At 48.7% G+C, this 14,670-nt stretch overlaps 1 protein-coding gene across 1 annotated transcript in view; it reads right to left on the bottom strand.

Moving 5' to 3' along the window:
• Nucleotides 1-14,670, bottom strand: part of AHRR (aryl hydrocarbon receptor repressor) — a 74,950-nt gene that overhangs the window by 27,093 nt on the left and 33,187 nt on the right. The window contains exon 4 of the mRNA XM_079760337.1: nt 14,125-14,231. Within this exon, the coding sequence (XP_079616463.1) occupies nt 14,125-14,231 (107 nt within the window). The remainder of the gene's footprint in view (nt 1-14,124; nt 14,232-14,670) is intronic.

Here is a 14,670-nt window from a genome sequence, read left to right as displayed (position 1 = left end):
GCCTCGGCAGGGAGAACAGGGCTGGCACCATCCACTTCCCAGGTGGTGACAGGGGCACAAACCAGGAAAGCTCAATGCCTGGCTCTTACAGGTGCTCAGTGGATGGAGTGCTGTCTCCACAGCGACTCATGCCTGATCAGGAGCCAGGAACAACATCCCAGGATGGGGGACCCTGCAGGCTGCCCATCTAACACTGACTCCATCAGTCCCCTGCAGCCCCATCCCCAGGATCTGGCACAGGTAGGGTGGGGCAATGCTGGGGTCCACTGAGAAGTTGTTGGAAGATAAGGTGTCAATTCTAATAGATTCTCAGAGCAACTATTTGCTATCACAACAAATTGCTAAAAAGTGAAAACCTGATGTAATCAGCGGGCTGTGTGGTCCAGGGAACATATGCTAAAAGGGCAGTGGTCAGAGTCCAGTCACACACGAGTGCTGGACAACAGTGACCTCGAGGGACCTCAAGTCCATCTCCTGGTCAAGCTGAAGGGGTGCATCCACCTGCAGGTTCTGGGCAGCCCCATCCTCCATGCCCAGCAACTTAGGGAGCAGCCCGGGTGGAGGAAGTGGGCACCCGGGCTTGGCACCGGTTCCCCCACAGCTTCTCCCAACGCTGAGGTTGCAGCGTACTGATGTCCTACTAATAATAGTTCAAAGAGCAAAGAAATGCTCAAGGCTTGAGCATATAAAATGCCTTCTTAAAAAAGATTTTATGAGATTAGTCACAACCAAAACAACCTTAATTTTAACTCACAAAGCAGAAATTTAAAAAAAGATGAAAGACCATAAAATGCTGTTTGCCGAGTCATATGGATTCAATATCAGACTGACTTTCTGGTCCAGAGTCCTCGCGCCAAATACTTTTACACATGTGGGACCATCCTTCAAATATGCATCGCGAGCGTTTGTTTGTTTTCTCTCTCTCTTTTTAATCCTACAAGAGTTTTTTGTGTGTTTTTTTAAACATGGTACATGGAAAATGAGATCACTTTTCCAAGTGGAAAAAGGGATTTGGCCCCAAGCTTAAGGCTGCGCTTTTTTAAGAGGGGAAAATAATCACATCTACATTCAATTACTGAACGTCACGCAACGTGCACCTGCCACTTCACAGATAGGGTCTGAGGTGCCCAGGCCTCCAGGCCAGCTTGGCCACTGACACTGTTGCCACCCTCAGCCCCTTTTGGGGAAAAGGGACATCTGAGAAAGCCAGGACTTCCTTTGGCCAATCCCTTGAATATCCTGATCTCTTCCAGTCCTGTGGCAAAAAAAAAAAAGCAGCAAGCATTTCAGAGATGGATTTGTCAAGGTCGTGGCAGAGGAAAAAAAGAGGGAAAAGGAACAATTCTCACAGCCCCTTGTTGCTCCTCCGGAATAAAGGGCAGCGGGGAGCAGAGAAGTCCCCTGAGAGCCGTTGCCAAGGTCACCGAGCAACAACACAAGGCCAAGCCCCGCTAGTCACGCGAGCCAGCGAGCAAGCGGGCACCAACCCGCGGGTGTCAGGCAGCTGGCTCGGCCTCCTGGAGCCAGATCACTCGCTGGGCCTCTCCTCGGCCAGCCAGCGTGCGTGCGAGCGGCGTTCCTGCTTGGGGAGCGGAATCACTGGCTGTTTATAGATCCCACAAACAGTACACTCAGGCTTGACTCCCTGCCATGAAGCAGCCACAGCTCTTGAGAGCAGTTCCTGAAGGATGCAACTGTCTGAGGGTGAGAGGGCCACAAAGACGGGCAGGTGGGCCCCGGCTCCTCCCAGTCGCCCAAGGCGGGCCGGGGCTGGGTGAGGAGGAGACTGGAGGTTACAGCTTGCAGGGGCTTTGGGGAGGCAGAGAACAGGTGGGAGAAATCCCTTCTATGTTACGCTGCTGCCCCTCTCCGTTGTCTGGGGACAGTTTCTGCCTGGTGGGACCACAGGGCAGGGGTGGAGGTGCAGAGCTGAGCTGCCCTCCAGGTACCCACCTCTCCTCCTCTTCTGCTGCAAACCCCAGGCCAGGGTCTCCTCCTACTGTGCCCCTTTCTAAAGGGGAGGCAAATCACCACCCAGCACCTCCCCTCCCCTCCTCTCCGACCCTTGACCCTCAGCTAACACACACACTAATCAGAGGAGCTGGTGTCAGACTCCTGCAGGAACAGAGCACACGGGAGCCCGGGAGATGCCCAGCACGTGGGCAGCACAGAGCAGACGCCAAAGAGCATGATTCAAATACAGCTATTTGAGGAGGTAAGAAAAGCTACCAGCAAAATGAAACAAGAACAAAAAATGGTACAAACAAATCAACTGGAAATACTAGGAATGAAAATGGTGCAAAGGGAAAAACAGTTGAGGGGTTTGACTGATGAGTCCACCACCCGCTGAGGCAGCCGGGGAGGGAGAAGGGGAGACCAGACAGAATATAAGAGAAGCCGGTCAGGGGAGGATGGCGTAGAAGGGCCAGCACCTGGACAACGGCAGCTCCAGTAGCTGAAACAATGCCGCAGAGGGGACAAGGTTGCATGAACGACGAACAGCTCAGAGGGACAGAGCACAGAGCACCACACAGGTGACACAGGCAAAGGACACAGCGACATTTAAGAATATCTGCCCTGGCCAGTGTGGCTCGTCCTGTGCAACAAAGGGTTGCTGGTTCAATTCCCAGTCAGGGCCCATGGCCATGTTGGGGGCTCGATCCCCAGTGGGGGGCGTGCAGGAAGCCGCCGATCCTATCAATGTTTCTCTCTCCCTCTCTAAAAACCAATAGAAAATCTTTTTAAAAAGAAAGAAATTTAAGAACATCAAAGCCAAAGAAAGAATCGCAAAGTTGTGAGAGATGGCAAGAAAGAATGGGGATCGAACCCCTCGGGCTTCTCCACACGGGCAGCCACAAGGACACTGCAAGCCACGCGACAGTATTTGTCAATGTCGAAGGATAAAAACTTTGAACCTAAAATTGTATATTCAGCCCAATGATTATCCAGATGTGAAGGTACAACAACATTCCGGCACAGGGGACCAAGGAAGATTTCACACCCAGACCCACAAGGAAAACACTTTGGGGGAATCCCTCGAAGAGAAACACATCCGGGCTGCAAGGCATGACAAGGATGGTGAGCAAATCCCACTGAACTTTAAAGAGGAGTCTTTTAAAAAGCTAGGGCCAAAGACAAGAATCTGTGCCATCCAGGATTCAACTTCTAGACCAAATCAATGTGCAGGTGTGGGGGGTGGTGAGGGGCCGGGAACCAGAAGACCCAAGCATATGCGGGTGCAAGTCTTGTTGGGGAAATGCCAACACCGATAAGTCTAATAAATCAGATAAAACCAACATGAAAAGGGCTTATGCCAAAGACAACCCCAAAAGAACAAAAGCATATGAAAGTTCAATCTATAAATGGAGAGCTAGAGAGGAAAAAAGGAAACTAATGGAAGTATAGTAAATGGGAAATAGGAACTACGATGACAGAAATTAGCCCACAAATAAGAGTGATTACAAGAAGTACAAATAGGTTAAAATAATCACTGGACGAACGTTTGGGGGAAGGGTGCCTCATGTTTGTCTGCAAGAGGCAGACTTAAACAGAGAAGAAAAGCTGAAAAGAAAAGAATGCAAAAGATGTATCAAGCGGCCAGGAACCCAGAGAAAGCTGTAGACAATCTTATATCTGATAAAATGTAAGTTTACTGGAACAAAAGGGTTAAAGTCAAATGCTTAAGCTTTAAGATGCCTGGGGCAAAAAAAAAAAAAGAGGCTTGGGGCACCCCACGCCTGTGGAAATTAGCAGTCCGTGCCTGACCCCGCCCCGCAGCTTCCGCTCCTTGGAGTTGTGGCTTGAAGCTCCTGCCCTGCGGTGGTGGGGCTGGTGGGGCAGACCTCAGCTCGCTGAGCTGCTGGCTTACATAACAGCTTGCTCTCCATTTCCCAGGGTTCAGACATCACAGTTGGCTAGCTGCCACGTCTACCTGCCCACGATACATGCTCGCACGCTCGCTTCCCCTCCCCGTCCTAATTTAGCTGTGTCATAATTTTGCTTAAAGCGACGGGCAGTGTTTGTGTTATCACAGACTCTTCTCAGCTGAGCCAGGCGGATGCACATTGAACACTTCACTGTCCCTCAACAATCTTTGGGCCTGGAGTTAACAAACGCCTGTGTGTTGCCTTATGTACACGGTTCCTGACTTGCCCCCCAAATCTTCCCGGGGGGAGTAAAGCCTTCCCTCTGTAGGTGTCCTGTCCACCATCTCCTGGAAGCCTGCCCTCCCCCCACCCCCGCTCCCCCGTCCTCGTCACCCTGGTTCTGGTGGAGAGACCCTCCTCCTGAGAGGCTCTGCGGAGGAGGGGAAACCGTTGAGCCCCGAATGTCTGAAGCTGTCCTGATGCCACCTCCTCTCCGACGAAGGAACAGGTGTGTGCGCGTCCCAGGTGAGAAAGCACTCCCCCCAGCGCTTTTGTGGGCATGTCCTCCTGGCAGTCCAGCCTCCAGCGTCCCATGGACACGTCCTGAACCTGCTCCTTCTCTCTGGGAGCACAGAGGGTCTCCCATTGTCCCAGGTGTAGAATTTCACAAAGGCGAACACCCCCGTCCTTTCAGCCATTGTGCTAGTCATCCAGTGGGACCTCTGGGCCGGAAACTCGGTCCTCGGTTCTGGGAAGCCTTCTGGTTGCTTCCTTGCCCATTTCCTTCCCTCTGATCTTTCTGGAACAGTTTACTCAGGTCTTGTGGGGTCTGGCAGTCTGCCTGACTTTCTTCTCCTCTTCTTTCCTACTTTTCTTTTACTCTTAGAAAGATCCCTTCAACATTTAATTTCTTTCTTTTTTTAAAAATATTTTTTTATTGATTTCAGAGAGGGAGGGAGAGGAAAATAGAAACATCAATAATGAGAGAGAATCATTGATCGGCTGCCTCCCACACGCCCCACACTGGGGATCGAGCCGACATCCCGGGCATGTGCCCTGACTGGGAATCGAACCATGAGCTCCTGGTTCACAGATCGACGCTCAACCACTGAACCACATTGGCCAGGCTCAACTTGAATTTCTGACCCTCCTACATATTTCTAAGTTTTGCTCTCATGCTTTTAATTGTTGATCTCTTTTTTTTTAAGTCTCGAATATTCCCTTTTACAGAAACCTGTTTTCATTTTGTTGACCTTCAGTTTTCTCTGAAGAGCTTAATGACTTTTTTTTTTATTAATCCTCACCTGAGGATATTTTTTCCATTGATTTTTAGAAAGAGTAGAAGGGAGGGAAGGAGTAGATGTAGAAGAGAGAGAGAGAGAGAGAGAGAGAGAGAGAGAGAGAGAGAGAGAGACATCAACGTGAGAGAGACACATCTATTGGTTGCCTCCCGCATGCATGCAACCAGGCCAGGGATCAAACCTGCAACCTAGGTATGTGCCCTTGACCGGGAATCGGCCATCCCACTGTGTCAGAACCCAGAGACCCCAACCTCCTGGTGGCTAACTGCTTCCGGGTTATGTTTTTAACTGACCAGGGGCCACCATGTCCACATGCTCAGATGGTCTCTCAGTCCCCCTGTGTTGGTTGTGTTTTGACTTTAATCTCTTCAATGCTCTTTGAACACATGAGTCCAAGGTCCAGGGTCCAGGGTCCAGGGTCCAGGGCCCGCTCACCACTGTTCCTAGTGACCTCCATGGCTATTTCTCTTTGGTTTTCAAGGACTTTCCGTGAAAATATGAAACTGTCATGAACAATGACTGAATTCACAGCTTTTCCCTTGAAAATGTGCGCCTTCAGCCTGATCTGCTGACAAGTCCCGCTCATACCCAAGTGCCCACTCATCCCCTCACCCCCACCTCTCAGCCTTCACCACCCCCACCTGGGCCCCCCAGGACCCTCATCAGCATCGTCACCAAACTTTATGTGATGGCTGGTTTCGCTGAAGAGCCAGGACTGCAGCACCCAGACCCAGCTGCCTGCATGGACCTTGATTCCTGGGGAGCGTCCTGCCCAGCGGTGTCCCCAGAAGGACCCTCGTCCACGGGTCGCCATCCAGCCTTCCATTCTGGGTGTCATTACTCAGGCCTGTTGCCCATGGGTTTCTAACTGGGTTCCGTTTCCTCTTCCGTGTGAGATGCTCAGAGAAAAGCCTCTACAATATGGGTTTAGTCCTGAGAACCGGCAGCCAGGCACCCAGCCACCTTCCCGGTTCAGTCTGAGCAGGAACTGGAGGCCTCGGGGACTGCATCGCAGGCCTGACAGAAGCTGCCTCAGTCCAGTTCCCCTGGCGCTTCGGCTTTGAGGTTTGACACCGAAGCTCTGGGAGCGCTCTGCAGGGCTGGGAGGGTCACTCCACTCGAGAGCCTCATCTCTGCTGACCGTGGGACGGCCCCTGGCCCCGCACTGGGCCGCCTCGGGCAGGGCATTCAGCCCAGGGCCCTGCAGAGTCCCACAGAGGGGGCGGTGGGGGCCAATCCCTGCTCTGCCCTTCCATAGGATGTGACACTGAGCAACCCACGGAACCTCTCAGTGGAGAAGCATCGTCCTAACCTGTGGCTGCGTTTCAAAGACTCCAATGGCCACAGAAACAGCTGTTGCATTCAATAAAACGGGTGCCCGATGCCACTGCCTTGGAAGTGGAACGGGAGACAGGACCTCGTTTGTCATTCATGTCAGCCAACATGTTGGCTTGGTGAAGAAGTCTAACGAAGCTTCGGTAGGAGTATTGAGAAGCCGTTTTCCCAGGCCACAAGCTTGATAGAACAGCAACCTCTATATGTGGGTTACCATCAACTTATTCTGACACTTAGCAAAAGATTCTTACTGTTCGGCATTTAAAATGTGTCTATCATTTGTACCAATGAACTTTTCCTGAACTCATTAAGTATTGAGGTATGTGTTTAAATCTATTTCCAGGGCCAGAATCTTATCAATACACTAGCTGTAAGAGCTTTAGAAAGATTAGATGCCCAAATGCCCAGCACAATACTTGTGTATTTTTAGTTTCATACAGAGCTAACAATCCCAGGAACTCTGAACACTCTGGACCTTATGTGGTTTATCCCTTACGTCATTTCAAACACAGAAAATAGGGCCTATATTTGCCTGCTCCCCCTATGTTCACATCTCCCACATTCATACAAGTATACGACAGGTTTGCTCAACTTCTAAAACATTTTTATACCAAGTCTTGTCTTTCTATAAATCTCACCTTGTGCTGTTAGGGAAAAGACTCCCTTTTGAACATCTACATTGTACAGAAGCACATGTCTTTAATGTCTCCAGACAGAAAGCCTCACATTAATTTTAAGGTTTGCACGTGGGGTGCAACTTACAGGAAGGGCCTGAGAAAAGAATGGGAGGGGGCTAGTAAGTATTTTTAGTAAAATTTGGCGTTCGTTTTGTGCAGAACACAGAATACGCTCTTTAATTTAGTAAATATTTTTTAAAGATAGAGACGCTTTGATATTGTAGCTAAAAACAATTCTTAATCATAAAATTCTTATTTTTTCAGACTTTCTGAAGTTGTTTACCAACTTATTTTTGTTTGAAGTGTGTGTTTTTTCCCTCTTCCCACCCTCCCTTTTAAAAAAATATTTTTATTGATTTCAGAGAGTAAAGGAGAGGGAGAAAGAGATAGAAACATCAATGATGAGAGAGAATTATTGATTGACTGCCTTCTGCACGCCCCCTACTGGGGATTGAGCCTGCAACCTGGGCATGTGCCCTTGACTGAAATCAAACCTGGGACCCTTTAGTTTGCAGATTGATGCTCTATCCACTTAGCCAAAATGGCTAGGACCCACCCGCTCTTGCAAAAAAAAAAAGTGGGTTTCTGCTAATGAATTGAGCAGACATTTAATATTTTTTATGCCTTTGAGCTGTGTAACTTAATATTTGGATACATGATAATTTGTTTTATTATGTAATTGATAAAATGGTGATATGTATTAATGTTAGTTCAACCATATATTTATACTGTCGGGGAATGTGTGGTTATAGTTCTGTGAGAGAAATAACTTGTCAGTATTCACCAACCTATAAAAATCCAGTGCAAGAATTTAACATCTAAATAAATAATAAGATGCATGTTTAAAAAAAAGAAAAAGTAATGCACTTTAAATATAACATAAATGGATTAAAAGTAAGAAGACGGAGTAAAATATGCCAAGCAAACATTAGTAAAAAGAAAGGCAGAGTGGCTATATTAGTATCAGGCAAACTAGACTTTAGAACAAGGAAAATTATCAACAATAAAGAATCATTTTACATAATGATAATAACAGAAGAGTCAATTCATGAAGACAACATAACCCTAAATGAGTATGCACCCTCCAACACAACTTCAAACTACATTAAGCAAAAACTGATAGAACTGAGAGAAGTTTAAAAATCCACAATTATACTGGAAAAGGTTAACCCTTGTCTTTAAGGTTGAGACTAGATAGAAAATCAACAAGGACCTACAAGATTAGAACATTATCAACCAACTGGATGTAACTGAGGTTTACAGAATACCTCACCAATGACAGTGTCTAGTGAGGGCCCACTCCCTGATTCATCAATGACCGTCGTTTTTGCTGTAACATCACATGGCAGAAGGGGAAGAGATCTCTCTGGGGCCTCTTTTATATGGGTACTAATCCCATTGACGAGAGCTCCATCCTCGTTACCTAATCACCTTCCAAAGGCCCCACATCTAAACTCCATCACATTGGGGATTAGATCTCCGCATATGAATTTTTTTTTTGGGGGGGGGGGTATAATTATTCAGTCCATAGCAACCATCAATGAAACCAATACTTTTGTCTTTGAAAAAAACAAAAACTGGTAAACCTCTAATCTAACTGATTAAGAAAAATTTAAAGAAGATACATATTATCAATGGAATAAAAGAGGAGACACCACTATAGAAACTATAGGCATTACAAAAACAATATGGGAAAACCATGGACAACTAACTCTGTATCTGCAAATTCAATAAAATAGGTGAAATGGACCAATTCTCTGAAAGACCCTAACTACTGAAATTCACACTAGAATAGATAGCCTGAACAGTCCTATATCTATTAAAGAAGTTGAATTCATATTTACAAAAATCTTCTAACAAAGAAAACTCCCAGACCAGTTGTTTTCACTGATGAATTCCATCAAACATTTCAGGAAGAAAAAATACCAATTCTACACAATCTCTTCCAGAAAACAGAGGAGAAGGGAATACTCTCAACTAATTTGAAGCCTGCATTACCATATCAAAACCAGACAAAAACATTACAAGAAAGAAAACTACAAAAATATTTCTCATGAACATAAACACAAGTATTCCCACAAAATATAAGCAAATGTAATCCAGCAGTAAGATTTATCTTGAGCATGCAAGGTGGGCTCAACATGTGAAAATCAGTCAATGAAATTTACAATATTAACAGAAGAAATACCATGATCATCTCGATAGATGCAGGAAACGCCTTTGACAAAAGTTAACATTCATTCATAATAAGAACTCTCAGAAAACAAGAAATAGAGAGAAATTTCTTAATCTGATATAAGATAGCTACAAGAAAAAAACACAACACAATAAAACAAACGTAAGCTACTATCATACCTAAGGTTGAAAGAGTAAAGACTCAGTGGAAGGATATATTCACCAAAGATACATAATATCCAAAATGTATAAAGAACTTAAGTCAATACCAAAAAAAGCAAATAATCCAATTTAAAAAATGGGCTAAGGACCTGAATAGACACTTCTCTAAAGAGGACATACAGATGGCCAATAGATATATGATAAGATGTTCAATGTCACTAATGATCAGATAAATGCAAATTAAAACCACAATGAGATATCACCTCACACCTGTCAAAATGGCTATCATCATCAATAAATCCACAAATGACAAGTGTTGGTGAGGATGTGGAGAAAAGGGAACCCTCATGCACTGTTGGTGGGAATGCAGATTGGTGCAGCCACTGTGGAAAACAGTATGGAGCTTCTCCAAAAAATTAAAAATGGAACTGCCTTATAACCCAGTGATTCCACTTCTGAAAATATATCCAAAGAAACCCAAGACACTGATTCAGAAGAATATATGCACCCCCTCTGTTCATTGCAGTGCTATTTACAATAGCCAAGATCTGGAAGCAACCTAAGTGTCCATCAGTAGATGAGTGGATAAAAAAGCTTTGGCACATTTACACAATGGAATACTACTGAGCCATGAAAAAGAAGGAAATCTTACCTTTCCCGACACCATGGCTGGACCTGGAGAGCATTATGCTAAGTGAAATAAGCCAGTCAGAGAAAGACAAGGACCATATGACTTCACTCATATGTGGAATTTAATGAACAAAATAGAAACAGACTCAGAGATACAGAGAACAGACTGTCAGCTGTCAGAGGGGAGAGGGTCTGGGGGGAGAGGGTCTGGGGAGTGCGGGGCTGGGTGAAACAGGAGAAGGGATTAAACTTTTTAAAAAACAATAACCTCATAGACACAGAGAACAGAATGGTGATTACCAGAGGGAAAGGGGGAGGTAGAAGAGTGGAAAGGGGGGATAAATGGTGATGGAAGGAAACTAGACTTTAGATGGTGAATACACAATGACTATATAGGAATTGTACACTTGATACCTATTTTATTAACCACTGAAACCACAATAAATTCAATTAAAAATAAAAATTTTAGAAAATGTATCATGCAGCCACAATGCACTTGAACTCCAGCCAGAGTCAAGCAGTCGTAGCTTCATCCTGACCCCAACCCCCCAGGCCCAAGTTCACAGTTCCTGCGAACATGCTATCATTTCCGCACTAAACACATGGCCTTGCAGCCCACCTTACAAGTAGAAATAAAAACGGAGGCACTCTGACCCATGCTCAAAGCTCACAGCGTTGCTCTATCAGCACCTAGTGTGTGTGTGTGTGTGTGTGTGTGTGTGTGTGTGTGTGTGTGTCCAGGACCCTCTATCCCACCACATCCGCTCCTGGTTTCCTCTTCCCACCAAGCTCCCACCCCCAGGCCATACGCAGTGCCTGTGCCAAAGTGCTCACTAGGTGGCAGCTCTGTCTGTCTGTCTGTCTGTCTCTCCTGGCTTCCCAGGGGAGCTAAGGGCTTGGAGCCACTGGGCCCAAGAGCCACTAAACTCAGACAAAGAAGCACGGGTCCGAGTCCAGCTCCAGCCCCAGCCTCAATGGGGACCCTGGACCAGCCCCTAACAGCTGCACATCCTGGTTTCTTCATCTTGAAATAACAGACATCAGACCACAGGCACTCTAAAGTCTGCGCCAGCTCTAAATTTTTTATGAATTTTTTATGAATTAATGCCCTGCCATAAACCTCTCCTTTTTTTCTGGTCTGTCTTCAAGAGATTGAAGATTAGAAATAAAAAGCTGGGATTTTCTTGTTATTGTTGCTTAATCTGCTCCTTTTGCTCTGTTTGGGAATGCTTTTAAACTTCATACAGAATCTCTCACCCAAAGTTTGAGAATCACCAGGTGAAAGAGGACACTCACCACATAACCTCCCTGACTGCAACCAAAGCAAGCTTCCAGAAACTTCCTGTGGGTCACAGAGAACAATAAACAAGAGGCGGCAGCATGAACGAGGCTTCAAGAACATTTAGGTCTCCTGCTCTCAAATGCAGCGGGGAGAGCACTATTCCGACCTGGCTGGCAGCCAGCGGGCAGGATGGGCACCGGGACAGCTTGCAGTGCCCTGAGCAGATGGGCAGTGGACCCGACCCCTCAGCCTTGGGACCTCTTCCTTGGAAAAGTGCCCCCCAGGCGGGGAGCTCCAAAAACACCCACACACGCTGGGCAGAACTCAGAAAATCAGTGGCAGCTAATGGGGCTGAGCTCTGCCTTCCCCTCCTTCCCAGGCCCTGAGGGAGCTTGTGGGGACTCAAGAGTCAGGCCTGGTCCTTAGTTCCTGGGCTTCAGCCTCAGTCAGAAGCCCCGAGGCCTCCAGGGAAGACCGAGCCCCCAGAGAAGAACCACGGGGGGGGGGGGGGGGGGGGGCGGGGAGAGGGGCGGTGCACAAGACAGCCTCTGGGGTGCTGCTCTCCCCAAACCCAGCAGAGAAGCAGGACGAGGGTTGGTGGTGAGGACATGTGTGAACATATGTGAAATTGTCCCCTGGGCTCCACCAGGGCGGCTGGGCACTTGGTGCATACGCTCCTGTATTTATAGCTCAGAACAAAAGTTTTAAAAAGATTTTATGATTAAGATTTTATTATCTTAACTTTGAACATGAATAATAAAAATGTAATGCCAATTATCTTTGCCAAGAATAAAATCCAAACTGCCACATTTCCAGCTCCAATTTTACTAGCACTGACCAAAGTTTTTTTTAAGGAAAATGAATATTTAAGAATTTGCTTCCTAAAAACCTGATAAATAATGAAGTATGGAAGTATTTCCTCCACCGAGAGCGTGACATCCCTCACACACACACTCTAAGGCTGGAGCCACGCTCTGCTCCACACAGACCCGAAATGAAACCCACACTCATTCCAGGACGGGAGTCCCCCAAACACCCACGGACCCGGCAAACTAGACGGCAAGAATGTACTTCCTCATATATTTTTTTTAAAAAAAGGAAATAATTTATAAGCTCATTGATCCTCATGAGAGCACACCCAAACCCTTTAACAGGGCAGAGATCTTGCGGGGGAGGGGGGCATGGGATCCTGGGGGGCCATGTGGTTCCTGTGGGGACCATGGGGGTCACGCCAGTTAGACAGCTGAATATCGAACTTATGAGACTGCTCAGGGAAGCTGCCAGGGGGACCCAGAAAAGCTTTGAGGGAAGATGGGCTGAAGAGCTGGGTCAGAGGAGGAGGGTTGAGGGGCTGAGTGAGCCTGAGGGTGGGGCCTCACCTGGTGTCCCCACTTCACACACGCAGCTCCCAGGTGGCCCAGCGCCGCTCTGGTCAGGGAGGCCACCCCAGGCGGGTCAGCCACCTGTCTCTGTGGGAGGGCCCAGCCCAGGGGACCATCCATCCTCCCTCGCAAGGCTGCCCCTCCCTGGGGAGGAGCCGCAGGAACCACGGGGGTCATTCCTGGGTGTCGGGCAGGGAGCAGGGCCCGGGTCTCCTTGCAGGGTCTGCCCGTTCTGGTTGCCACGGAGCAGGTTGGTGGGCAGAAGAAGCGCCTGGAGCGAAGCTGCTGCCAGCGTTCAGAGAAGGGGTACTGGACCCAGCTTAAATGGCACCAGCAGTTCACCATTTCTGCCCTTCAGCCACCACCTAACAGATGAACCGAATGTGGGAGGAGTCGAGGAGGCTTCACCTGGGGGACGGAACCGCCCACCACATGGGGCTGGGGGGTAAGAACCAGTTCTGCGCTGGACATAGGGGTCTGAGGTGGACACTCTGGGGGACACGTGAGCCCAGCTCCTCCCGGGGAAGCAGCTGGGGCTTCAGGAGCACCTTGGCTGCTGGGTATGGGGCCACCTGCCATGGGCTTCTCTCCCTGGGTCCCCCACACCCTCCCACGGAGGGACGGCTGCATCCTCCCAGCCCGCGCCGAGAAAGGACAAGGCAGGGCCTGGGGAGCTCGGAGTCCTTGGCCCCAGCGAGGCAGCAACCCCCTCACTCTGTGAAACACTGATCTGACACAGCCCAGAACACTCCTCACCATGACATCTCCTAAGAAACCGACCATGGCGCCCCCGTCCTGCATGGGAAGGCCCACATGACAGGGTCAGGGAAACACCCCAGAATCACGGAGGGGGGTGTCCATCTCCGGAGAAAGGGCCGACCCGGCCCTCGCCATCAGCGTGTAATATCAATAAATGGACCAGCCAGCCGCACCTGCCAGACCTCAGGAAGCTCAATACACAATTTCCTGTCCTTAATTTGAAAGAAAAAAAAAAAACCCTGCTTAGTATTTTGTTAGGTTCCCCCATGGATAAGTAAAACCAGAGAATGCAGAATGAAAATGGCTTTTAGATCCGATGCCCAGCCATGGCTGGTCGTCTCTGTCCAGCACTCACCTGGAGCATCTGAGACCCCAGGTTTGCGCTGCTCCCAGGAGACCCTGGGACTCCATCCACAGAGACACCTCAGAACCTTAACTCTAGTTCATTGTAAACGGTCACAGCCTCAGGGCCCTGGGGAGAGGCCTGCACTGTGACCGTGCGTGTGATCAAGGGGTGAAGGGAGAAAAAGGGGGGGGGGAGTGAAGGGAGCTCACCTCCAGCAGCAGCCTTCCCTCCAGCACGGCCGACCCTCCACAAGGACCACTGTCTCCTGGTGAGGGGGCACCGGCCACTGGCTGGCGCGGGCACTTCTCCTGCACGGCTGTCAGACAGAAACAGAGCACGTTAGCACCCTCCCCAGGCCCCAGACCCCAGGCCTAGTTGTGAGCCTTTGTTAAGTTGCATTTCTCCATTCTTCACCCCACTGTTCCTCACTGCCACCCTCTTCAGTCCCACACTGACCCGCTCGGCCTCCCGGGAAGAGGACAGGGCAGGAGGAGCCAGGATCTCCGACCAGGGCAGCCAGGTGGGAGCAATGTGCTCACATTTGGGAGATCAGGACATCTCGGCTGGGCCTAACCTGAGGACCCCACCTAACTCTGCTCCCCAGAAACTGCTCTCTACCTACCTCCTACGAACCACTCAGAGCCCCACTGGCTTCAGGGAACCTCGTGTGGAGCAGCCCACACCCCACAGGCACCCATTTCTGCACCGATTGCTCCAGTCCGGGAAGCTGCCGGCCCTCACATTGCCACCCTGCC

The sequence above is a fragment of the Cnephaeus nilssonii genome (genome assembly GCF_951640355.1).
Source record: "Cnephaeus nilssonii genome assembly, chromosome: 2".
Taxonomy (NCBI): Eukaryota; Metazoa; Chordata; class Mammalia; order Chiroptera; family Vespertilionidae; genus Cnephaeus; species Cnephaeus nilssonii.
Note: the sequence above shows the minus strand (reverse complement) of the source record. Positions and strands in the feature narration are given on the sequence as shown.